The sequence below is a fragment of the Octopus bimaculoides genome, chromosome 21 (genome assembly GCF_046866305.1).
Source record: "Octopus bimaculoides isolate indiv1 chromosome 21, ASM4686630v1, whole genome shotgun sequence".
Lineage (NCBI taxonomy): Eukaryota > Metazoa > Mollusca > Cephalopoda > Octopoda > Octopodidae > Octopus > Octopus bimaculoides.
The window spans coordinates 2,469,292-2,494,669 of NC_142948.1; the positions used below are offsets into that span (position 1 = coordinate 2,469,292).

Below are 25,378 nucleotides of genomic sequence, written 5' to 3' on the forward strand. Positions count from 1 at the left end.
TATATATATATACACACACACACATATATATATGGGGATATAGAGAGAGATATACAAAAACTGAATATATTCATAAGATAAACACACATGAACATTCATAGAGATATTTGTATATATTGACAAATGAATTTATCTTTCTATGGAGTACAAAGAGTACAGATTTCTAAAGGGAGAATGCATATTCTTTTTCTTTTATATTGCTGTCTCAGATTGATCTTTGAATGCTTTATTCCAAGTGGACGGACATCGCACTGATCTTGTCACTTATTTTATGGAACCTTGGAGGACGGAAGGGGAAGTTGTGATCTTAGGAGGGATTGAACTCTGAGCGTAGCGAGTTGGACAATTACTGACAGGCATTTCCATCCGGTGGATTAACGACATTGTCAATACGACGCTGCACACACACACACCTATGCACGTACATACATGCGTGTGTGCGTGTTAATATGAATATATACACATATATGTAGATATGAATAATTGCCAACGCACGAAACTCTCGGACCTTGAGTCACTCTGTTACTTCTGCTAAATATTAAAAAGGTCCAGATGGACTATATGTAATCTGAACCTTTCCCCCCTTGTTTTATTTTCTTTTTTTACGGAATCCCACGTTTTAAGCTATGGAGATTCCGATTCTGAAAAAAAATTTTCAAAAACCTCAATTTCAAAATTTCGATTCCCCCCCCCCCCGGTTTTTATATAGATCCACAGGGTAAACCTAACCCTAACTCAAACCCTAACCCTGACCGTAACCGTAACCCTAACCCTAACACTAGTTTTGTGAGATTTGGCTGTTATTTCTAGCATGTAAATAGCCTGCTTGGTGGGGGGGGGGAATTGAAATTTTTCAAAAATTTTTTTTTCAGAATCGGAATCTCCATAGCCTAAAACGTGGGATTCCGTAAAAAAAAATTAATAAATAAGGGGGGGAAAGGTTCAGATTACATATAGTCCATCTCTACCATTAAAAATATACATATTCTCATATTTTGAGTTCTATTTTTCCGGCAAAGGTTAAGAATACGCACACCCGGCGTTCGAACTCAGGTTTAGGGTTACACCGATACCGGGTGGTGTGCGTATTCTTTACCTCCGCCATTGTGTATATATATCCATCTATCTTTATATAAAAGCAACTTATATTTATGTTTATACACACACACACAATGTTCATACAATTCTGTCTTGGCTCAGTCGTTGTTAATATTGCGATCGTATGTGTGTGTGTGTGTATATATATATATATAACAGATATATTACAAATTAGCACGAAGCATAAGGATGCGGAAAAGCATCAACCTGCTAGAAATAAGAGCTAAAGTCTTGGTGGTTTAAGACTTTAGCTCTTATTTCTAGCAGGTTGATGCTTTTCTGCTTCCTTACGCTTCGTGCTAATTTGTTACACACACACACACACATGAATATGTGTCTGTGTGTACATCGTGCTATAGAAATGTCCCAACCAAACACTATAAACGCTCCGATTTGTATTTCGTCGTATTCCATTCTACTTCTCTCTTGATACCTGCAAAAGTGTCTAAATAACGTCCATTGTTATTCCTTAATGGATGAGACGGTGGCGCGATTGTTATACCTTTGACCATCAGGTCGGCTCGCTGACCTAGGGTTAAATAACAACTGTAGCCATAACAAGTGTGAAATATTCCTTCCTGTTGCGTTAGTTCTGTCACACGGCATTGCTTTGGCTAAAAGGCGACGACCGACATAACTCCCCAATCTACAATTAATTACCTTCTTGTGATCGACAGGCCGGTTTAGGCGTGACATGTCGCTCACTGCTTCGCCTTGTGTGGAGAGTTTCTGAGTTCGAATCCTGTTTGAACGTCAGTTAGCTTTACGACTCATCTTTCCGTGATGCCGCGGGACTGGCGGTGGTTTGTTTGACCAACGCTGACGGGGCGAAGCTGAAGAGAAAATGAATAAGCACCAGTTGAATATTTGGGTCGATGAAATGACTTACTCCTACTTGCTGGCCTTGTGGCAAAATTTGAAAACATTGTTGTTGTGGTGGTGTTGGTGGTGGGTAGAAGAAGTAGTAGTAGTAGTAGTAGTAGTAGTGAGAAAAGATTATTTTTCCACTTCCATAAAAATTTGAGCTCAGAATGTAAAAAGCTGGAACAAATGCTGCAATGCATTTTGTCCGACGCTCTTATGATTCCGCTAATCTACTGTCCTCAGGGGCGGACTCAAGGGAGGTGCGGAGTCCTGAGGGGTACGGGCACTTCTAAATAATGTTATTACGCCCCTTTACTCCTGGAATTGTATTCCCTTCTGACCTTGTGCCCTCGCTTCGAAAAGTTCCTGGGACCGTGCCTGGTCCTAGTAGTAATTTTTTATTTGCTGATCAGCACAAGGCCTGAAATTTTGAAGGAGAGAATTTATTGATTCCATTGACCCCAGTGATCAACTGCAACTTATTCCATTGACCCCGAAAGGATGAAATGCGAATCATTTCTAAAATTCATAAAATGAGGCATGGCTGTGTAGTAAAACATTTGCTTCCCAAATATATGGCCATGGGTACAGCCCCAGTTTGTGGTACTTTGAACAAGTGGTTTCTACTATAGCCTCAGGCTGACCAAAGCCTTGTGAATGGATTTGATAGACGTTACACAGCAGTAAAGGGCCTCGTAAGAGTGCAGGGGTAATTCACTTTGAGATTTCAGTAGAGGACTTGAACAAATAAATAATATGATAACGATGAGGATGAGATACCATAAATGATGACAAATTAATGTTGCGTAATTGTAATTTAAAGTATTTGCTGAAGAATCTATGAAGAAATGCCAAGTTGCTTCTAGTTGGCTTTTAACAACTTCTAATGAGTAACATCTATTATTTGAGAAATGGTAGAAAGTACTACAAAGCAGTGATTATGTTTGTATAAGTGAATGCTTTAACTTAAATTGGTCTCGAGGAATTTGACCAATACAATAGAATAAACACCACTGGAAGTTGACTGCTGCCTATGATGTAGACTGAGAGGGAAGTAAACTTAATTACTGAATCATAGATAAGTTGGTGTTATGTTTGAGACAGACAGGTTGTTTGTATCTGTGTGATAACGTCTGTTTGATAGCTTGTTTGTGTATGTTTGACAAGTTCAGTTGTACCGTCTGTGTTTGTCTGACAGACTTTGTTGTGTTGTTCTGTCTGTGTCAATGATCTCCGTCTCTCTGCCTCTAATTGTTTGTGTCAATTTAATACTGTCTGTGATTATATTAATACCTTCTCCTCCTCTAATTCTCTACCCCTGTCTTCTTTACTCTCTCTTCCGCTGTCTGCGTGTCCATACTCTGTCTACATGTGTTCTTACGTGTGTCAATACTCCATCTCTCTCTTTCTCATATTGTTTGCTTGTCTCAGTACCCCACCTCTCTCTCTCTCTCTCTCTCTCTCTCTATTAATCTGTGTTGATGTTTTTTTTCTGTGTGTGATTGTGTCAATGCACGCACACACACACACACACACACACACACACACACACACACACACACACACACACACACACACACACACACACACACACACACACTCTCTCTCTCTCTCTCTCTCTCCTCTGAACACAAAGGATCTACGTATACAAAAGCATGGTTTGACAGTAATTAATGCTCGGTTCATTAACCATATACAATTAACCCTTTATTGTCAACCTATCTAGCACTAACATGAATAATGTAATGAGATGTCGGAAGGTCAACACTAGCAACAACAATATACTTTAACAGGTGCCGGCATGATTGTATGGTTACTTGGCAACCATATGGTTTTTGGTTTAATCTCACTACATGGCATCTTAAATGAGTGTCTTCTATGAACCGAGATGACCAACCAATGCCTTGTGAATGGATTTGTTAAATGGAAACTGTATGGAAGCCTGTCGTGCGTGTGTGTGTGTGTGTGTGCACACGCGCATGCACTCCTGTGTGCATGCATGCTGATATTTGGTAGTTTCACTTGTCACTGTCAAAATGGAACATTGACACAATGCTGGTTGACATTATGATTGGTCACTCTGGACATTTTTTTTTTATTAGTTTCAGTTTGAGAGCTGCAGCCATGCTGGAGCACTGCCATTTAACAATTAAATGGCAAAAAAAAAGAGTAAGGGTTTGTAACAGGAAGAAAATCCAGCCATAAAATGTTGTCTCATACAAGAATAGGAAAACATCATATGTCTGTTTTTCATGCTAGCATGGGTTGGACAGTTTAATAGGAGCTGGTAAGCCAGAGGTCTGCACCAAACTTCAGTGTCTGCTTCATGCATGGACAGGAAGCCGAATGCATTTTTGCCGAAGGACAAGAAGTCGAAGCCAAGAAGCCAAATGGGCACAATACTGAATGGCGAAAAACTGAACGGACACAATAATAACAAAACAAACAAACATTCCTACCTATTTAATTTTCGTATGTCTCTTCAGCATCATGTCTGTTTTCCATGTTGGCATGGGTTAGACAGTTTGACAGGAGCTGGCACCAAGCACTAATAGTTTGTTTTGGCATGGTTTCTATGGCTGGATGCCTTTCCTATCACCAACTGCTTTACAGAGGGTACTGGGTGCTTTTTACATGGCATCGGCACCAATGCTTTATAAGTGGAACCAACACGGTAATTTTCATGTGGCACTGTCATGGGTGCAATTCACATGACGCTGAAACAAGTGCTTTTTATGTGGCACCTGCACCCACAAGCTCACAAAACAAGGATCGCTTTGTGCCCATCAAATCCTATCAAATTGTCCAGCCCATACTAGCATGGAACATAAATATTAAATACATCCTACCACACACACAGAGGTTTCTCTGGATATTTGTAAACAAACTTTAGTTGGTCACAAATGACAGAAAAGCTAATGTAGAGCTGTGTGGTATGTACCAAATTCTAGCATCAACATGGTGGATTGTAATCTAATGCAAAAAAATATAAAGCATGTCAGGTTCATGGCTGTAACTGTTAACGACAGAGACTCAGCTTCTTGAACAGAGCCAGGTTCCTTTGTGATCAGGGTCAGGAAAGATAATAGAATCTGGGCTGGGGGTGGGGGGAGTCATGTCTTGCTAAGAGAAAGAAACATTCTCAGGTGTCAGACATCAGGACAAATGAGTTTGTCCAACAGGTCTAGGACATCATCAAGTCACTGAACAGATCAAAGTGGCTGAGTCCTCTATCAGACATGTGTCACACAAGTACATCAGGTATGAGTTGTACTTGATGAAGCGAGGGCAGCTCAGGTCTAGCAGGACTTGAGAGAGCCATGTTATCATGTGACTGCCTAATTCTCCATTAGACAGCTATACATGTGTAGGGGTCACTGGTTAGCAGACCCACAGTGCCAAGTTGTCATTGAGAGTTGCTCTCATATATTAGGCAGAGGCCACTGGCTATCAGACTCACAGTATCAAGGGATCTTTTGTGGTTGTAGTGAGCAGCAGTTGCAGGGGCCACATGGTCCTGTCATGTTGTCACTTTTGGGGTTACATCAGGGCCGGGGCCTCTGTTTGTTTCTTTATTGAATCTACTTGAAAGTATCTACTGTTTTATTGGGACCATTTTTTTTTTTTGTCTATTTGGTAACTTTGATATATTTTGCAGTACCATACATATATAGTCAGAAACTCAATGAAAACCTTCAAGAAGTCTTAGGTTTATATTTAGATATCACAAAATGCGTTTCAGTCAAATTTTGATTTCTTCAGAGCTAGTCCTTGCTTAGGTTGGCTCTTAAGCTTCAATAACGCACATATATACACACACATATATACCAACTGCACCATTATATGTTTGTCTTCCATGCTGATAGTTATAAGCAAGTTTTCTCCATTATACGAACAATGTCATTGATTTCCAATATTCTGCAAAAACATGTCTGGCCTTGGGTAAATATTATCTTGCTTGGAAACAAGTGAAGATTTGAGACAAGAAAGGCATCTGACTTATAAAAATCTGCCTTAATAAACTCTCGACTGTGCTAGCATGGAAAAATGGGTGTTAAAATGATGATGACGATGGTATAAAGAGAACTCAATACTAGAATCATCATCATCATTTAATGTCCCATTTTCCATACTGGCAAGGGATGGATAGTTGGACAGGAGCTGGCAAGGCTGGGAGCCACACAAGGTCCCATAGTCTGTTTTGGCTTGGTTTCTATGGCTAGATGCCCTTGCTAACAGCAATCCCTTTACAGAGGGAACTCAGTGCTGTGCTGTGCGTGAGAAGACCCGGCAAGCCAAGTAAGATCGTTGCCAGTGCCCCTGGACTGGCTCTTGTGCGGGTGGCACATAAAAGACACCATTTCGAGCGTGGCCGTTTTCGTGCGGGTGACACATAAAAGCACCCACTACGCTCTCTGAGTGGTTGGCGTTAGGAAGGGCATCCAGCTGTAGAAACTCTGCCAAATTAGATTGGAGCCTGGTGTTGCCATCCGGTTTCACCAGTCCTCAGTCAAATCGTCCAACCCATGCTAGCATGGAAAGCGGATGTTAAACGATGATGATGATGATGATGATCAGCACCAGATTATAGTGTCTAGAAGATTCTATTTACTGTATTCTAACGTCTATAAGGAACCCCCAAATTTGGGGGGATTAAGGGATTATAATACTATCTATGTATAAGAAACTCCCATATTTTCTAAACTTAGTTTTTGACAAATAAGGGTTCCTTATATACATTAACATACGGTTATAGCTGCATATTTCTTAAATCATCGTCATTTAAAGTCTGTTTTTCATGGTGAGATGAGTTGGACGGTTTGATGGAATCCAGTGAGCCTCAAGGCTGCATTGAACTCCAATGTCAGCTTTCGCTTATTTTCTATCGCTGGTTACCCTTTCTAACGCCAACCACCTTACAGAGTGTACTGGGTGTTTTTTTACGTGCTACCAGCACTAATGAGGTTGGCAGATAATTTGCAAGACCTACAAAGAATGGAAAAGAGAAACAGCCCCCATAGGGAAGAGGAGGATGCGGCTGTATACAGGAACTGAGAGGTTGAAGTATGATAGAGGGTCAGGTCCAAGTGCCTTGCTATGGTGGAGATTCATAGGTACTCCGCATAATGTAAGGGTGAGTGGTAGCAGCTGGGAAGAAAATAAAAAGGGTAGTGATGGGGTACCAGACTATCAATAGATTTCACGTCTCACAGCAACAAGGTGGCAGATTCATAAGAACACTGTGCAAATGCTTATTGGCACTTTGTCTTTTCGTTTTGGGTTCAGATGCTGCCAAGGTCAACTTTGCCATCCTTTCAGGGTGGATGAAATAAGTACCAGTTGTAATCGACTTGACCCCTTCCCCAAAACTGCTGGTCTTGTGCCAAAATTTGAAACCATTATATTTCGCCCCTTGGTGGCTTATTTGATGGTAGACTTTAATGTTTTAAAGTCCGCCATCAAACTGCAGTTACAATGCATTTAGTGAGCTTTCATGCAATCTCCGTTTCCCCAATTTCAGTGAAGAGGTTTGCAAACCTTCCGCACACGCACTGCATGTTAAGTAACCTCCCTTGTTACTGCTGCCGACCCCTTTACCTGACGTGATGGGTGAGCCTAGCCCCTGCACAGTCATATATGGTAACGTATTGCTCGGCAAGTTGGCCCCTATCTACTTCACAGATCGTATGTTCTCATACAACACGCATGAATATATGCACATGTATACATACGCACACATATTCAGTGTGCGTAGTTTTGATTACAGGGGATACATAAGGGGCTGAAGCATATCAAAATGAAACATGCCACAATTATTGGCTAAACAGAATGACGCAAAACAGTTAATTAATCCATTATCGTAGTACAGAATGCGTCGATAAAGGGATGTTCACTGTTGTTAGATAATGCTCGGCTCTGATAACATCCCAAAGTCTCCAACGATGAATGAAACCTTAGGTGTGGCGTGGTGTAAAAACATAATATAAACAGACGAATTTATTCGTGTGTGCGAGCGTGCGCGCGGGCGTATATATTCATGTGTCTATAAAATTATGTGCTTTCGCCGCCATGAAGTTTTGTGGCACCTATTTGTGGTGAAAGGCATTTCTGGCTGCAATAACTGCCATTTTTAGGAGTGTGTCTAGAGCTACATCATCTAATACGTCTTCTTATTTACAACGGCATTCGATGGAGAATCGACTGCTATTTCTAGCAGACGGCTCCTCCTTCGTTGATTTGTATGTTTCAACAGATCGAAACAAATGTGTGAAACATCGTCGCCGCCGTCTCCATCACCACCACCACCATAAATGACGTCGTTTATGTAGACAGAACGATGACGACGGTGGAGGTGGTGTAGTGCTCTCTCCCCGTCTGCAGCTTTGGATACGCGCGCCATCTTTCGCTTCCCCTCTCTCTCTCTTTATACTCTCTTTCTGTTTGTCTATCTATCTATCTCCCTCTCATCTCTTGTTGCTTTTTCTGTCTTATCAATTGTCACTCTTCCCTTATACGTGTGAGTATATATATATATATATATATATATATATATATATATATATATATATATATTAACACATTGACTGCGTTTGTCGTCTGTTACTCTTTGAGTTTCTTTATATCACTCTCTCTATATATATGTATATTTTCTCTCTCTCTATCTCAATTTGCATCACTGCTACTATCTCTCCCGTTGCCACCTTCTCTGTCTTTATGTTACTGTGTATCACCTCTTACTCTCTTACAGTGTGTTTATATCGCTCCCGATCCTTTATCCCTCTCTCTCTCTCTCTTATTGCCTTGGTATTACAGCTTCTCCTCCCCTACTATCACAACACTTTCTTTGTATCACTACACCTCCTCCTCTCTCTCTATCCCCCTCTCTCTCGGGTAATTGTCTTTCTCCTGCCTCCCCCAATTTTACTCTATCACTGCGTCCCCATAACTTTCACGGTTACCCCTCCCTCTCACCTCCTTTCAGAATGGGAGACTTGTTTCTGGACCATGCTTGCCACCTATATATATCTACATATAAATACACACACTAATGTGTCTGTTTGCAATTACGATATGGAATTTAAAATGATGATGGTGAAGATGGCCATTATTTATGTCAAGAGTTCCATGTATGGTCGTGTTGGATGTGTAAACGCTATGCTCCGCTTTTACCATTGTCCCAGCTTCTTTGATGTGTAGACACGTCGATCATACGCACACACAATGGGCTGACGAAACAATTTGGGATTAATTTATATAAATATATATATGTATGTATATATGCACTTGTATACACATATTCACACCAACATCACCTGAGCTGTGATAAACGCAAACAAAATAAAGCACAAACACACATTATGTTTCTTTCTCTCTGTCTGTCCTTCCCTCCCTCTTTGTTTCTCTGTCGCTCCCTCCCTCCCTCTTTGTTTCTCTGTCGCTCACTGCTCTCTCTCTCTTTCGTGTGCAAACTTGTGCGTACGCGCGCACCGTGAGGTATTCCTGTACTATAGAGACGGAAATTATTTTAGCGCACCGAAACCCGTAATTGTTTCTGCTTTGTATGTTTTAAGCCTCGTAGAATACAAATCTTTACCCCTATCTCGCACCCAATTTTCTTTGTTATAGGGTGCCTCCTCCAGCGACACATTTTGCGTAGTTTTTCAGTTTTTACATTCGGATTTTAAGTCATGTATAATTTTAAAGAAAAATCACATGTTTAAAAATCGAAATCTGAAAACAAATAAATAAATAAATAAAATAAAAGAGGTTGGGAAGTGAAAAATTACAAAAGAAAAGGCAGTGGGTGGTACCTTCTCCCACATACAAGAAAATTGTTTTTGCAGAATCACGCTAGATAATTCCAACTCCATTCTATAGTAATGTCCACGCGCGCGTGTGTGTATGTGTTATGTTCCCACCCCACTTGACAACCGCTGTTAGTTTGTTTACGTCCCCGTAACGTAATGGTTCGGCAAAAAGTGACCGATAGAATAAATATTAGGCTTTAAAAAAGGTACTGGAGTCGATTTATTCGACTAAACCCTCCCAAGGCAGTGCTCCAGCATGGCCGCTGTCCAATGACTGAAACTAAATGTACACACACACACACACACACACACACACGCAAATGCCTGTCCACATAAAGGCACACATATACATCCATGTCTATGTTCACGCAGAAATTACGTCTACACACACACAAACACTCCCGTCGCGGGCCAGGGCAGAGACCTCTATGTTGTTGCTCGACATGCTAGAAATAACAGCCGAACCTACACCTCCAACACCGCACTGCCGTCTTTATAATAATAATAATGACGGAGTGGTCATAGCTGGAATGCCTTGGAACCAGCCCATAGCTGAACCGAGAGCCTAACAACCGTGTCTCTTGTTAGTCTGGAACATTCCTCTCCGTATCCTCCGCTTGTGCTGGGTTATTTTTTAACCCTAGGTCATTCCTGGACGAATATGCACCTGTGGTGAAAGATGTTTCGGTCGTGAACATCTCATCAGTTTTATTTTATTTTTGCAGACATAAGTGTATCTAGGACTACACCGTGTCATCTGCCCTGTTCTAAGACAGTAACATGTGATTTCTGAGTCATCTGACTGCTATTGCTTGTGGATCGAGAACCCGGTTAGAAATAGCAGCTCGCTAATAATGGTAGTAGTAGTAGCAGCAGCAGCATATATTTATATACAGCTGTTGGAAAGTGTGTGTGTGTCTGTCTGTCTGTCTGTGTACGTACGTACACAGACGTTAAAAGCTTGTGTGTATATTTGTTTGTCTACTGATGTTGAAAGTTAAGTTATATATAGATACAGATTGGCGTTGAAAATGGGTGTATACATGGACCTTAACATCTGTGCATGTGTTCACATACTGCCGTTGAAAGGCGTGTATGTATACGCAGATTGACGTTGGTGTCTCTGTATGTGTATGTATGTATGTATGTATTTGTATATGTATTTATTTATGTATGTACTTATGTGTGTATATGTATACACACACATCAACAAAACACACACATCAACAAAACACACACATCAACAAAACACACCCACACATATAAACGTACATAAATATATTCACTCATCTCAACCATCACCGACTTTTAATATGACCCGACTTTTAATATGACCCGACTTTCAATTTGTGTATATATACAGATATACATACAGTTTTCGACATCTGACTATGTGTGTGCATACAGCCTTCAGCGACTGTGTGTGTGTGCGTGTATGCACATCGCTTTCATATGTCATCGTGCCACTTGTCAATAGGAAGCTGTGGGGCGTTTACGTGGTCGCTTGGTCTGTTAGAAAAGTGCTTAACTGGTATTTATTTCATTGACTCCCGAAGGACAAATGATAGAGTTGACCTCAGCAGAATTTGAACTCAGAATGTAAAGCAGTAATAAAAGGAATAGATTCTTTATCATTTTGGGATGAGTCCAGCAATTTTGAGGGGAGGGGAAGTTGATTCCCTCAACTTCAATAAAATCACACCTGTTAAAGTGTGATTGTGAGTTCAGAGGTTTAAGGCAAAAAATTAGCCAAAATAAGGAAGAGGGAGGAGGAAGAGTTACAGTATGGATGATGATGAGAAGAGGAGGAGAAAATGTTTGAACAGAAATAGTATATGTTAAGTGTGAAGGAGCAGAGACTTTTGTAGTAGTGGTAGACGAGGATAGAGAGAGTGGACACAGCTGATCTGTGAGTCACAAATTTGAGATATGTCTGGCTGGGGCTTGATGCTGATCAGTCAAGTGGCGTAAGATGTCTGGATGTCTATCGTGGTCATATTTTCCAGAACTGCCATATCCTTGAATATTTTGTGATATTTTTTATAAAAATTCAGTTGTGTAATTTTCCCTTAAAAAATTGTTTTTTCCGTCTTTTGCAGCTTTTAAGATGAGTAGAAGACAGCACATCAAACTAAAATATATTGAGCATTTCAATCAAGGCTGGGCTTCTGAAGATTGTGAGTTAATTGCAAATGAAGAACGACTGGACGAATTCTATGAACGTCTGCTAAGTAACAAAGAAATATGCTGCCAGTTTCCTCAGGTTGTACATCTGAAGACCCCTATCCTTCCTGACTTTGAGCACGAACAGCCCTCCACTGGTGAGCAAGAACACTATCTCAGTGCTCTACTGGGTTGCCAGAAAGTCTTAGCAGAGACTATATGTTTGACTTCGCCTTTTACAAAATCATTACAAAAGCGACTTGCTGTTTTACAACGAATCTATTCGGCTGTATCAAGCAAATATCATGACCAGAACAAAAGCAACATTGAAGAGCCGTCGTTAGATGCTGACAAAACAAATGACAATGGCAAGTTTGCTGGGGATAAGACGAAATGTGGTTCTGAGGTTCTTATTGAAATGGGCATTAAGACCGGATTGAGTTTGTTGTTCTCGTTGCTGAGACAGAATTGGATCCTTGCCCCTCATATCGACAACGTTTGCTTGTGCGATGACGTCTTCCAAACAGCCCTTGACGTCGTCACCAAACTACCCCCGCTGTCCCTTGCTAATGAGATAAAGGTCACGCCACTCGGGATGGAGACCTTGAATCAAGTGACCAACTTCCTGCGGAGTACAATCGGACCAGCGTCCAGTGCTAACTTGGTCGGTCAACAGCTGGCTGCTGAACTCATGTTAGCATTGGCCGCCCAGAGAGGATCTCTACGCTATCTGCTAGAGTGGGTGGAGGTCGCCCTGCAAGCTTATGCTGCTTCCATGAAATCTGATGACCATTCCCAGAGATCGACAAACATCCATTATGATTTCTTCATGGATATAATCCAGCAGATGGTTCAGTCCGTTGTAAGTATATCTTGGCGTCCCATTCAAGTCTCATTTCTTTTCTCGTCAGTTTACATTATTTTATTTTATCTCAACGCAACAAGGGAGTCTCTACATGGTCACTGCACATGCTAGAAATAGCAGCCAAATCTCCTGAAATCACACTTTATTATCTCAAATAATGAAGGAAATACATTGCACTGTGTCATATTTTTAAGACAGTAGGGTATGATTTGAGGTGTGTTGACTGTTATTTCTAGCATGTCATGTGACCAGATATAGACTTGTTTGTTGTGTTTTAATTTGATTATTAATTTGTAAAATCATTTGTTAAAATCATAATTGGTGTAGGAACAAATTAAAACCTTCCATCAAATTTTCATGTTAAATTATGTTCTAAAACATCAGCTTCACAATGATGAAGTTCTCTTACTAAATTCTTCACTATTTCCAAAATTAATTGAAACAAAGGCAGAGTATTCCATCAGAAATATGGTAAGTAAAGAGTTAAGTAGGAGTTGTTAAGTGGATCCTTCTCTGCTTTCTTACAGAAAATGGTAAACATTTTGGTTCCCTGACAACTCACACATTTCTTTACCATTTTGATACCAACCAGTCTGAGACTGCTTCTGGTTCTCTGGTGCAGACTTTCTGTTTTAAAATGATCTAAATTAAAACCTTCCAGCAAAGATTTCACGATAATTTATGTTCCTAACATCAGCTTAACAACAATAAAGTTATTATTTGATAGCTTCCTTCCTCAAAAGAAGAGACGGGGAAGGGCAGGAAGCAGAGTCCTTGGATTTGTAGCAAAATCTCCTTTTTAAAGTCCGAAAGTAGCCTTGTTTCACTTTGCAAAATCTCTTTTGGGAGGCCTTCATTGCATTTCCAAAATCTGGTGACTCAGAGCTGCCTGCCTTACATCTGTTATCTCCCATCTTTGTGAAAACGATAAAATAATACAATTTTATCAAAATAACCCTTTCTAAACTCTATGTATAAAACCCATACTGCTCTTTCTATGGCTTATCAAGGGATTATGGACACTTCAGAGATTAATTTAATGATGGGATACAAACAGTCAACACCCACTCCCCTTGCTCTTTCCCCCCAGCTAGTCCCTCTTGAAGCCATGCAGTTCTCTCTCTGGGTCCTAAGAAGTCAATACCCTGATTTTGTACATATTTCTGTTACCCCAAATAAATGAAATCCTTCACGCTTATTTCTTATGAAATTGTCTCAATGTTGTTGTTTTTGTAATTGCAGGGTGGTGCTGATAAGTTCCTTGCTGTAAAGAAAAAACCCACAAAAGACGAGAATGGATTGATTTCTTTGTATGATGCTGCCATGTACCTGATGGAACAGGTGGGTAGATGCAAGGGTGTGTGGGTGGTAAGGTATAAAAACGTGTGTGTGCGTGTGTGTGTGGATTACCCATGTTCGTTTCACTGCAGGACGAGAGCCTCAGCATGTTCTCCCTACCCAACCACTGTGTAGGTTGTGTAGGCTGTGAATTTGAGCTTCAGATGAGATCATACTGCTATACTCGCTCAATATGGTTTGCCAGAGGCTGTGTGTGTGTGTGTATATATCAAGACATTTTGTAGTCTTTATAAGGACATTTGGATTTACCAAAGTGAGGATGAACCTAGTATAGTAAATTTAACGAACTGGAATTCATCTACACTCCTCAGGTTAGCCAGCATTGTTAACCAATAGGAATGAGCACAGTACCTACTAGGATTATATATCCCTCTTAACCTTTTTATAAATTTACTTCTATGTGTATATATATATATATATGTATGTATGTATGTATTTATATATATATATGTATGTGCATGTGTGTATGTATATATATATATATATATATATATATATATATATATATATATATATATATATATATGTATGTATGTATGTATATATATATATACACACATGCATATATATAGTCTCTACACTTGCTGGGCGAAATGCTTAGCGGTATTTCATCTGTCTTTACATTCTGAGTTTAAATTCCACCGAGGTCAACTTTGCCTCTTCATTCTTTCAGGGTCGATAAATTAAGTACCAGTTGCATACTGTGGTCAATCTAATCGACCCACCTCCTCCCTAAAAATTTTGGGCCTTGTGCCTAGAGTAGAAAAAATTATCATTATTACTATTATCGTTAAGGTGGTAAGCTGGCAGAATTGTTAGCACGCTGGGCGAAATGTTTAGTGGTATTTCGCCCATCACTACATTCTGAGTTCAAATTCCACCAAGGTCGACTTTGTTTTTCATCCTTTCAGGGTCGATAAAATAAGCACCAGTTAAACACTGGGGTCGATGTAATCGACTAAGCCCCCCCCCCCTCCCCTCAAATTTCAGGCCTCATGCCTATAGCAGAAAGGATTATTATCATTATTGTTGTTTTTATTTGTCATTTATTATTGTTCTGTGTTTATTTCTGCGGCAGGTTTACCACTTAGCTGTGCATTATGCAAGTACGTGCATGAGTCCCGATGAAAACCGCAATACAGAAGGGAACTCGTCTGTATTTGGTGCCAACTGTGAGGTGTATGTGTGGGGCAGTAATAGCAGCCACCAGCTGGGGGAGGGCAGCCAGGAGAAGGTGACCACGCCGAAATTGACATCAGCTTTTGGAGATTGTCAACAGGTAAGCCATCATAGTAGTAGTAGTAGTAGTAGAAGTCGTGTTGCTGCCAACATCTTTGTTGTTGTTGTTGTCTTTATCATCGTATTCACTAATGTTATCATTAACATCATCATCACTGCCGTCATCATCCATCATCATCGTCACCACATCATGGTCGTCAATGCCTTAGTCATCATTGTCATCACAATCCTCATCATCATCGGGGAAAAATGCCCTGTGGTGTTTGTTCCAACTCATTACAGTCTGGTCAGTGTTTCCTTTCATCCCTTTTTGAGGGTCATTAAAATAAAGTACCAGTCGAGTACTGGGGGCAGTGTAATCAGTCTTCCTCTTCCTCTCAAATGCTGCCAAAATTACGTTCTGAGTTCAAATTCTGCCAAGGTCGACTTTGCCTTTCACTCTTTCAGGGTCGACAAAATAAGTACCAGTTGAACACTGGGGTCGATGTAATCGACTCATCCCCTCCTCCAAAACTGCTGCCCTTGTGGCAAAATTTGAAACCATTGTTATTATTATTGTTATTGTTATTATTATTATTATTATTATTGTTATTGTTATTATTATTATTATTATTATTATTATTATTATTATTATTATTATCTGCTCAGATTGAAGCTGGCCAGTTTTGCACGTTTGTTGTCCACAATGAAGGATCAGTAGCTGCCTGTGGTAAAGGAAGTTATGGACGTTTGGGGCTTGGAGATTCCAGCAACCAGGCCGTCCCAAAGAAGCTGACCTTTGACCCGAAATGTCAAATTAAAAAGATCTCGTCATCCAAAGGATCAGATGGTCACAGTTTAGCAATGTCAACAGATGGACAGGTTTTCAGTTGGGGAGATGGTAAGTCTTTTAGTTGACCTTACACACACACACACACACACACATGTACATGTAACTGGTCTGTTTTGATTAAAATATGTTCCTGTAAGTCATGGGTAGTGTGCTGTTCTTTGATTTTATAAGCATATCCATGGATGGTTGAGATATTTAATTTAAAAAGGTGGCCATTTTTGGCAACATGGTGGATGATCTTGCGGGATTCTACCAAGTCAGCTGCTAAATATCAAAACTGTAGTTGAGCTGATGCATTTGTCAGAAGTAAAAATTGGTGAATTTCAGCAAGCATGGAATTTTCCAAGGATGCACTGTCCTGACAGCTAAAAAGCAATGCAGGGAGTTTATTCCTTGCTTCAACCATTCTGAGCATGAAAAAATGTCCTTGCAAGTCATAGGTGCTGCACTGGTATTTGATTTTATAAGCATGTCTATGGGTGGTAGAGATGTTGTATTCAAAAAAGTGGCCAAAGTTGTTGTAAAGATGGTGGATAATTTTGTGGGCTTCTACCAAGTCAGTTGCTAGGCATTGAGACTCTAGTGTGTCGTTGTCAGAGAAGTGATACGTTGAAGACTGAGGGCATTTGCCTGGTTGCACATCTCCGGAAAGCTTCCAGGAAATTGTTATGCTGGACAAGATAGGGATTCCAGACTGGAGATACAGAATAACTGTGGACATATCACAGCTATATAGACCTTTCAACAGATAACCAGCGTGATAACTGAGTGATGCTAAGACACCTTAAGTCGTTCGGTTGATTTTAGAAATATGTTTCATCAAATGCAGATTGTTGTTGACAATGATGCTGAACTCACATTCATCAATAGACTTTTTAAGGTTGGTATTGTGAAGGGAGGAGGTAACTCACTGAGGTTTTTGTTTCCTCCTAAAATGTGGAATGGTGTAATTGGCAATCATTAATCCATTGCTGCAAATGTGTAGATGTTTTAGGTTAAATTGTGTTGTATGATACATAATATAACTTGTATATAGTATATTATATATAGAGGTGCAATGGCCCAGTGGTTAGGGCAGTGGACTCGTGGTCGTAGGATCACGGTTTCGATTCCCAGACTGGGTGTTGTGAGCGTTTATTGAGCGAAAACACCTAAAGCTCCACAAGGCTCCGGCAGGGGGTAGTGACTAACCCAGCTGTACTCTTTCACCACAACTTTCTCTCACTCTTTCTTCCTGTTTCTGTTGTACCTGTATTTCAAAGGGTCAGCCTTGTCACACTCTGTGTCACGCTGAATCTCCCTGAGAACTACATTAAGGGTACACATGTCTGTGGAGTGCTCAGCCACTTGCATGTTAATTTCATGAGCTGGCTGTTCCATTGATCGGATCAACTGGAACCCTCATCGTCATAATCGACAGAGTGCCACGATATCATATATAGCATATCTAGTGTATAATGCATGTATAGTATAACTTGTGTATAGAATATTTGGTTGTTGTTTAGCCCCGGGTCAGACCTGATCCAACTATTCTTTGATAAAAGCCATTTCACAGGGATCAGACATAGTGTGCCTATGACTGCATTTTCTTATATGGTCTTAAAAAAAATAAAGTAGGGTGTAAGTTGAGTGAGATTTAGCTGCTATTTCTAATGGGTCACAGTTAGTTGTCCATATAGATAGCCCCTCACTGGTTCCAAACATCCTTGCTTTTGGTGTAGAAATGTCTTGTAATATACCTGCCTGTTTCTACCATTTCTTCTTTGACAGGCGACTATGGTAAACTTGGACATGGAAACACAGTGTCCCAGAAATATCCCAAACTGATTCAAGGACCATTGAGTGGCAAAGTAAGGCATTCTCTCTCTCTCTCTCTCTCTCCCTCTCTCCCTCTCTCCCTCTCTCTCTCCCTCTCTCTCTCCCTCTCTCTCTCTCTCTCTCTCTCTCTCTCCCTCTCCCCCCCCTCTCTCTCTCAGTTCCCCATTTTTAGTTGTTTCACATCTTTCTTTTCTTTTGTGGCTTGAAACAATGGATTCTTCTCACTCACAATATCTTCTACACTTTATTTCTTCTCTGAAATATGCCATAAAAGAAACTGAAAAAAATTCAATTCTTTGACACAACGACAAAGCTAAGCTAACTTTTTTTTGCCTTCTGAATTTATATAAATATATGTGTGTATATGTATGTATATGAGCAAAAAAGTCGAATGTCGAAGATTGTATTAGTTTATTCAATTTCCTACAAGAATATAAATAGTTTTATAATATGTAAAGTAACTACTTTATTTTTTATAATTTTTTTTTTTTTTTTTAAATAAATGCAGGCTTTCTGTAGGGCTTGTGAAAAGGGCTCCGTCTTCTTGGCCCTGAAACTGCAAATGAGGCTCCGTCTCCAAAGGGTTAATGTATTTTGTGTTGAAGCTTTAGTCTTTACATTAAGAAAGAAAAAAAAATATTGACCCCTAGGTATGGCTGAAGTGGGAATAAAAGAGTCATTAGGTCAAATGGTAAGGATAGGGGGTAGTTGTATCTATTTTCTTTTGTTGCTGTTTATTTTATTTGCGTGTTTTAGAAGGAAGGTGAGAGTAACAGTGTTTTGTTGAATAGTTTAAAATTTGGCAACTGTATGGGGGGGACAGGGGTGGTGGTGGTGGTGTTGATAGAAATTGGGATAGATTCTAGAAGCATATTGCTCTGGAGAAGAAGGATAGGATATAGGGGTTAGTGTGGGGTCTGATGGTGAGGGAGGTGGAAGGATAGACACTATGGTAACTGCAGTGAATGAGAGATGTAGGGTGTTAAGGTCGAGGGTTGAGAGGGAGGTAGTGGGTGGTGTGAGGACTGATATGGATTAGTTAGGGAGATGGGTGGCTGATGTGAGAGATGGTGGGTGGAGCATCAAGGAGCCGGGACAGGGTTAGCCTTCTGGTACAAGTGGACCAGTGTCTGGCATAGAAACACACAGTTCAGAAATAAATCAGACATTTGTGTGTTGATGAAAGGCAAGGAGCACAAGGAATCAGAAAGAGTATGGGTGAGTGTTCAGGTTGAGAAGGATCAAGGAGAATTGAAGGTGAGTGTTGATGCCATGGAGGGTGTAAGTTCCTAGTTGGAACATGAGTGTTTCTCCTCCCCCTCCTCTTCCACTCACATCCCCCCCGGCTACTTTCATTGCATCTCTTTTTATTGTTTCAGGTGGTCAAGTGTGTGTCTGCTGGTCATCGTCATAGTGCCTTTGTGACTGAAGATGGAGAACTGTACACCTGTGGTGACGGAGATTATGGACGATTGGGTAGGTGTTATAGCTTCATGTTGGAGAGAGAGGAAAAAAGAGGGCAAGAGAAAGCTACATGAAGAGACCATGTAGACTTTGCTCTTCCCTACACTTCTTTCTATCAGTGTATTTGAATAGTTATCCATCTATCTAATTTTTGTCTGTCTGTCTGTCTATCTCTCTAGCTATTTTTCTGTCTATTTGCCTATATTTGTAGCTAGTCTTCTGTCTGACTATCTAGCTGGCTGATGGTGTTTTTTTTATCTGTGTCTGTCTATCAAGTTGTTTCTCCATATACATATAATGAAATATATGTATATTTCCCTATCTGTCTGGTTGAGCTAGCAAGTTATTTTTCTTCCTGTCTGTCTGTCTATTTCACTGTCTGTCTGTCTGTCTGTTTGACCCTTCGTTTATATTTTATTCATTCATTTATGTTATAGGACATGGTGACAGCAACAGTAAGAACGTACCAACATGCATCAAAGATGTTTCTGGAGTCGGCCAGGTAGCCTGTGGCAGTTCACACACCATTGCTGTGTCACAAGATGGTAAAACAGTTTGGTCGTTTGGCGGCGGAGATAATGGTTAGTCTGTTGAAATTTTTGCAAAAGAAATGAAAGAGAGGAAAGAAGAAAGAGAGTGGGTGTGTGTGTGTGTGTAAAACAGAGAGAGAGAGAGAGAGAGAGAGAGAGAGAGAGTGTGGATGTGTGTGTATTGCTTCATGTTGGCAGAGTGTGGACTAATAGGAGACACTGCATCTCTAAATGTGTCTCTGTGTCTCAACATTGTAGTTTTTATACACACCACCTGATATATATATATATATACACACAGGGTGCGGTGAATAAACTGTTGTTTCAATTACGCAAAAATGAAAATAACACTGGCATCTCATTTTAACAGATATATTTTTTTAAATTACATAAAAATGAAATATTAAAGAGTAAATTTATTCAATTGGAGCCTGGTGCAGCCTTCTGGCTTGCCAGCTCTCAGTTAAACTGTCCAACCCATGCCAGCATGGAAAGCAGGTACATGTCCTTAGATCACACTGTCCTCAGATTGACACCCAAACACTCTGAAATGTTCATATTGGAGCTTCCAGTGCGAATACTAAGCAACACAGCATGTCGTTTCCAAATTTCTGGCAGAGTGAATTGTGTCATAGAATTGTTTTCCTCACAGATGGTGCCCAACTGACTCTACAATACTGTGTAGTCAACAAAATCAGAAACAATATGCATGCGCGAAATTAAAAATATAAAATGGTGACAATTTACCCATCACACCCTGTATGTATATCATTGTTCAGTTTTATTTCAAGTTTTCTTTCCAATAGAGAAAGAGTCAGTTTCTAACCTAGATCGCATGCATATTCACACATGCACACTCACACACATATGCACGCACACATGCACACACACATGCACACATACACATGCATACATATACACACATACACATGCATGAATGCACACACACAAACGCTACACATGACTAATCTGCTGCCCCCTACATCCCTGTCTGTTTCTCTGTTTGTAGGAAAGTTGGGACATGGAGACACCAATCGCCTCTATAAGCCAAAAATCATTGAAACTTTCACCGAGTTTTACATCCGGAAAGTCGTTTGTGGGACGCAGTCTTCGTTAGCATTGACATCTTCTGGACAGGTGAGGGTGTCTTTAATAATTACCTTTAATTAAATCTACTCTGTCTTTACCTGAAGTTCATCCACAGTTTTAGCAACAGGTGTAAACGCACCCATGCTGGTGGCACATAAATGGCACCCAGCATCACTCTGTTAAGTGGTTGGCATTAGGAAGGGCATCCAGCTGTAGAAACCCTGCCACAACAGACACCTGGGGTCTGGACAGCTCCCAGCTGGCCAGCTTCTTTCAAACCGTCCAACTCATTCCAGCACGGAAAACGGACATTGTTGATGATGGTGATGATGATATCTGCTCCCAACTGTCAGTCATACTTTAGCCCCTCAACACTTGGCACAAAGCTACCTCCCTCTCTACTACACCCTTACTCAGATGAGGGGGTCTTTTTTTTTGTCTTACAAGTAACTTGTTGACCTCACTAGTGCTGGTGCCATGCAAAGGAGTACCCAGCACATTTTATAAAGTGGTTGGCATTAGGAAGCGCATCAGGCTGAAGAAACCATGCCAAAGCAGACATTGGAGTTTAATGCAATTCTCTGGCTCATAGAATCCTCTTGCACCATCATCACCAGTATGGAAGACTGACATTGAAGACGATTGTTTCCAGTCTGTTGATAGATGACTCCCTAACTTGGTGTGGTGCCTCATACAACAGAAACCCATTGATCAGGGTTTCATCATCCCCTTCCCTACCTCCTCTCCCTTCCACCAGTTTGAGACAACCTGAAAAAGATTATGGACACTCCCCTTCATTCTGCAATGAAATTTGATAGAATTAGTAAATATTTGACTGTTGTTTCTAGTGAATGGACTAGCTACACAGTGGCTGCCTTGTTGACTTGTAAAACTCTACTCCGTTCTCTCTAATTATCGACCATCTTGTGCTTTTCTTTTCCAGGTGTATGCGTGGGGGTGCGGTTCATGTTTAGGGTGTGGCTCCCCTGAGTACACTGCACTGCGGCCTCGCCAGATAGAAGAGTTCCAGAGTACCTGCATTGCTGATATAGCTTGTGGTGATACGCATTGTTTGGCTCTCACACACGGTTAGTTTCGACTCTCATCGATAATCGATTTTTGCTTTCTTAAGAAACCTTTAGGGAACACAGCTTCATTTCGTCCCTGCATTCACTCAGTGACCTTCACTCCTCATAGCTTGCTGTTTGGGTACCACTTTCACCAAGCCCTACTTCTACCCACCTTTCCTATATGCAAATTCATTGCTACCCAACTTCACCTCTACTCAACTCCAGTCTCTGCCCAGCCCACTTCTTTATGTTCTGAGTTCAAATCCTGCTGAGGTAAACTTTGCCTTTCATTCTTTTGGGGCTCAATAACATAAGTACCAGCTGAGTACTGGGGTTGATGTAATCGACTATCCCCTCCCCCAAATTTCAGGCCTTGTGCTTATAATAGAAAGGATTATTATTATTATCATTAAGGTGGGAAGTTGGCAGACTTGTTAAAGTGTGAGAAAAAATGCATTGCAGTATTTCTTCTGACTCGTTACATTCTAAGTTCAAATTCCACCATTGTCAACTTTGCCTTTCACCCTTTCAGGGTCGATAAAATAAACACCAGTTGCACACTGGGGTCGATGTGATTGACTACCCCTTTCCCCCTTAATTTCAGGCCTTTAATCTGGTTTTTATGTTTTTATTTGTTTTCCTCTTTTTTTTTCCTTTCATTCAGAGAACGAGGTGTATGCCTGGGGCAACAACACAATGGGTCAGTGTGGCCAAGGACACGCTCACAGCCCCATCTCTAAGCCAAAGAAAGTTATCGGGTTGGATGGAGTTAGTATTCACCAGATATCAGCAGGAACATCACACAGTATAGCATGGACAGCTCTACCCACCGACAGGTAATGTGTATGTGTATGTGTGTGTAGGTGCAGGTGTGGCCGAGATAAATAGTTTACTTCCCAACCACATTATTGTTGGTTCAGTCCCTCTGCATGGCACCTTGCCCAAGTGTTTTTTTAGTATAGCCCCAGGCTGATCAAAGCCTCGTGTAAGGTTTTGGTTGACAGAAGCTGAAAGAAGCCTGTTGTGTATGTGTATGTGCCCGCATGTATGTGTATGCGTGTGTGTACTGTTTTTTGTAAATATAATTATGAGTTTTCACTGTGTACATTGACTATAGGCACAGGTGTGGCTGTGTGGTAAGAAGCTTGTTTTCCAACCACATGGTTCTGGGTTCAGTCTTTGTGAGTGGACTTGGTAGATGGAAGCTGAAAGAATCCCCTCATATATATTATATATAGATCACATGTTCAATTCCCAGACAGGGCAGCACATTGTGTTCTTGAGCAAAACACTTCATTTCACGTTGCTTCACTCCCCCCCCCATCCAATGTAGGCCTGCTGCCTCACCAGCAGGGTGGCGTCTTTCGATGGCTAAAACAATATCAAAGCACATTGTGACCAGCCATGTATAACAGCATCTAATGGTTGGTCACGTGATCACGTGATATTGACTATAGAATATAGTTGGATATTGGGGCATATAAACCCACAATGGTAAAAATGGGTTTATATACCCCAATATTAGACTATTTCTCATAGCCAATATATGCACTCATTACCATTTCTTAATGCTACTTGACAACTGCTGTCGGTTTGTTTATGTCCCCATAACTTAATATTTCCTCAAAAGAGACCAATAGAATGAATGAAAAATAATAAGTATTAAAGTTGCTTTATTCATTTAAACCCCTTCAAAGCAGTGCTCCAGCATGGCCACAGTCCAGTGACTGAAACAAATGAAAGAGAAAAATATATCATTATTGTTGTCGTCGTCTTCTTCTTCTTCATCCTTTGAATACTGTCATCGGCTCTTCCCCTGCCCCAAATTGCCTTATGCCAAAATTTGAAATCATTATCATTATTATTATTATTGTTGTTGTTGTTTATATATTTTTATTATTATTTCTATTTTGTCCAGGAATGTTATTGCATGGAATCGGCCATTCTGTGTCGACTTACAAGAATCCACCTTTCTCTTACTGCATACGTTTCTTGAACACTATTGTGATGATGTCAACGGGTCTGCACCACCACTGCCTTTCAACACCAAACAGTAAGTACCTCTCTTTACTCTTTCTCTCTACTTCTCATTATTATTATTATTATTATTACTCACAAAGGCAGCGAACTGGCAGAATCGTTAGCACATCGGGCAAATTGCTTAGTGATATTTCACCAGTCGTTACGTTCTGAGTTCAAATTCCGCCAAGGTCAACTTAGTTGCCAACCCAAAATACGATTAATTAATTAAAGATTCATTGGAAACAGCTGTAGTGGATTGACACATTATCCATCTATTGTTATTTATTGATACATATATGATTTTTGGTAAGCAGTGTTGATTTTACAAATCTGTAAATAATAATAATAATATTTTACAAGCTTAAAGCTTATAAGTGATCACCATGCTTAAAGTTTATAAGCAGTTACCGTGCATTGACTGAGGGCTACCTTAGTCAATGCCCCGTGATCGCTTATAAACTTTAAGCTTGTAAAATATTATTATATATATATATATATTATTGCTGATCCAGGACTGAACTACAGCAAGTGCTTTTATGTAGAACTTATTTTGTAGAACTTATTTTGAGGAAAGTTAAATGTTATTTTTTTTTGTTTCCCTTTTCCAGAGATCATTGTCATTTCATTCAGTTGTGTCTGAATATTCTGGGGACTCATCTGTCCCTTGCTCAAGCTAGTGGAGTCTCAAAGGGAATACTTGGAGATCATTCTCGACCATTCCGTAATCTGCTCTTTCGACTGCTAGATATCGACACACCCCCATCGGTGCAACAGGTGTGTATCGGGTGCTGTATTTATTAATTCTAACCAACGCTAACCTTCCTTCTTTGCACATGTCTTCGAAGATGACTGTCACAGTGTTATGCATTCATGATATGCAAACTAAAACCCTGACAGCATGGGTCAGAGGAGTCCACCTCCATTTATTTTATTTTACTTTGCATTTGGTAAACAATTGTTTCAACCCTGGTCGCAAGCTTTCAATGAGACAATCACTGCTTCGTGGCATCCATGATGGTGAAAGTGACGAGGGATTGTCTTTGCAACTGGGATGGAGCAAGTATAGTGCAGAACATATTTATTCAACAAAGACCTGTCTGTTTGTTTTGCTTGCCTATTTGCACTTGGTAAATATACACACACACACACACATGTAC

General features: G+C 40.4%; 1 protein-coding gene across 3 annotated transcripts in view; it reads left to right on the plus strand.

Annotated features, from left to right (window-relative positions):
* The window catches only part of LOC106868812 (putative E3 ubiquitin-protein ligase HERC1), a 98,254-nt gene that overhangs the window by 1,599 nt on the left and 71,277 nt on the right, over positions 1-25,378 (plus strand). For all 3 annotated transcript variants that reach the window (XM_089339213.1, XM_089339214.1, XM_089339215.1), the window contains exons 2-13: positions 11,870-12,795; positions 14,041-14,139; positions 15,236-15,436; positions 16,045-16,276; positions 17,999-18,078; positions 19,426-19,522; positions 19,948-20,091; positions 21,050-21,177; positions 22,073-22,217; positions 22,864-23,035; positions 24,118-24,252; positions 24,830-24,995. In XM_089339213.1, the coding sequence (XP_089195339.1) occupies positions 11,878-12,795; positions 14,041-14,139; positions 15,236-15,436; positions 16,045-16,276; positions 17,999-18,078; positions 19,426-19,522; positions 19,948-20,091; positions 21,050-21,177; positions 22,073-22,217; positions 22,864-23,035; positions 24,118-24,252; positions 24,830-24,995 (2,517 nt within the window). In that variant the 5' untranslated portion in view covers positions 11,870-11,877. The remainder of the gene's footprint in view (positions 1-11,869; positions 12,796-14,040; positions 14,140-15,235; positions 15,437-16,044; positions 16,277-17,998; positions 18,079-19,425; positions 19,523-19,947; positions 20,092-21,049; positions 21,178-22,072; positions 22,218-22,863; positions 23,036-24,117; positions 24,253-24,829; positions 24,996-25,378) is intronic.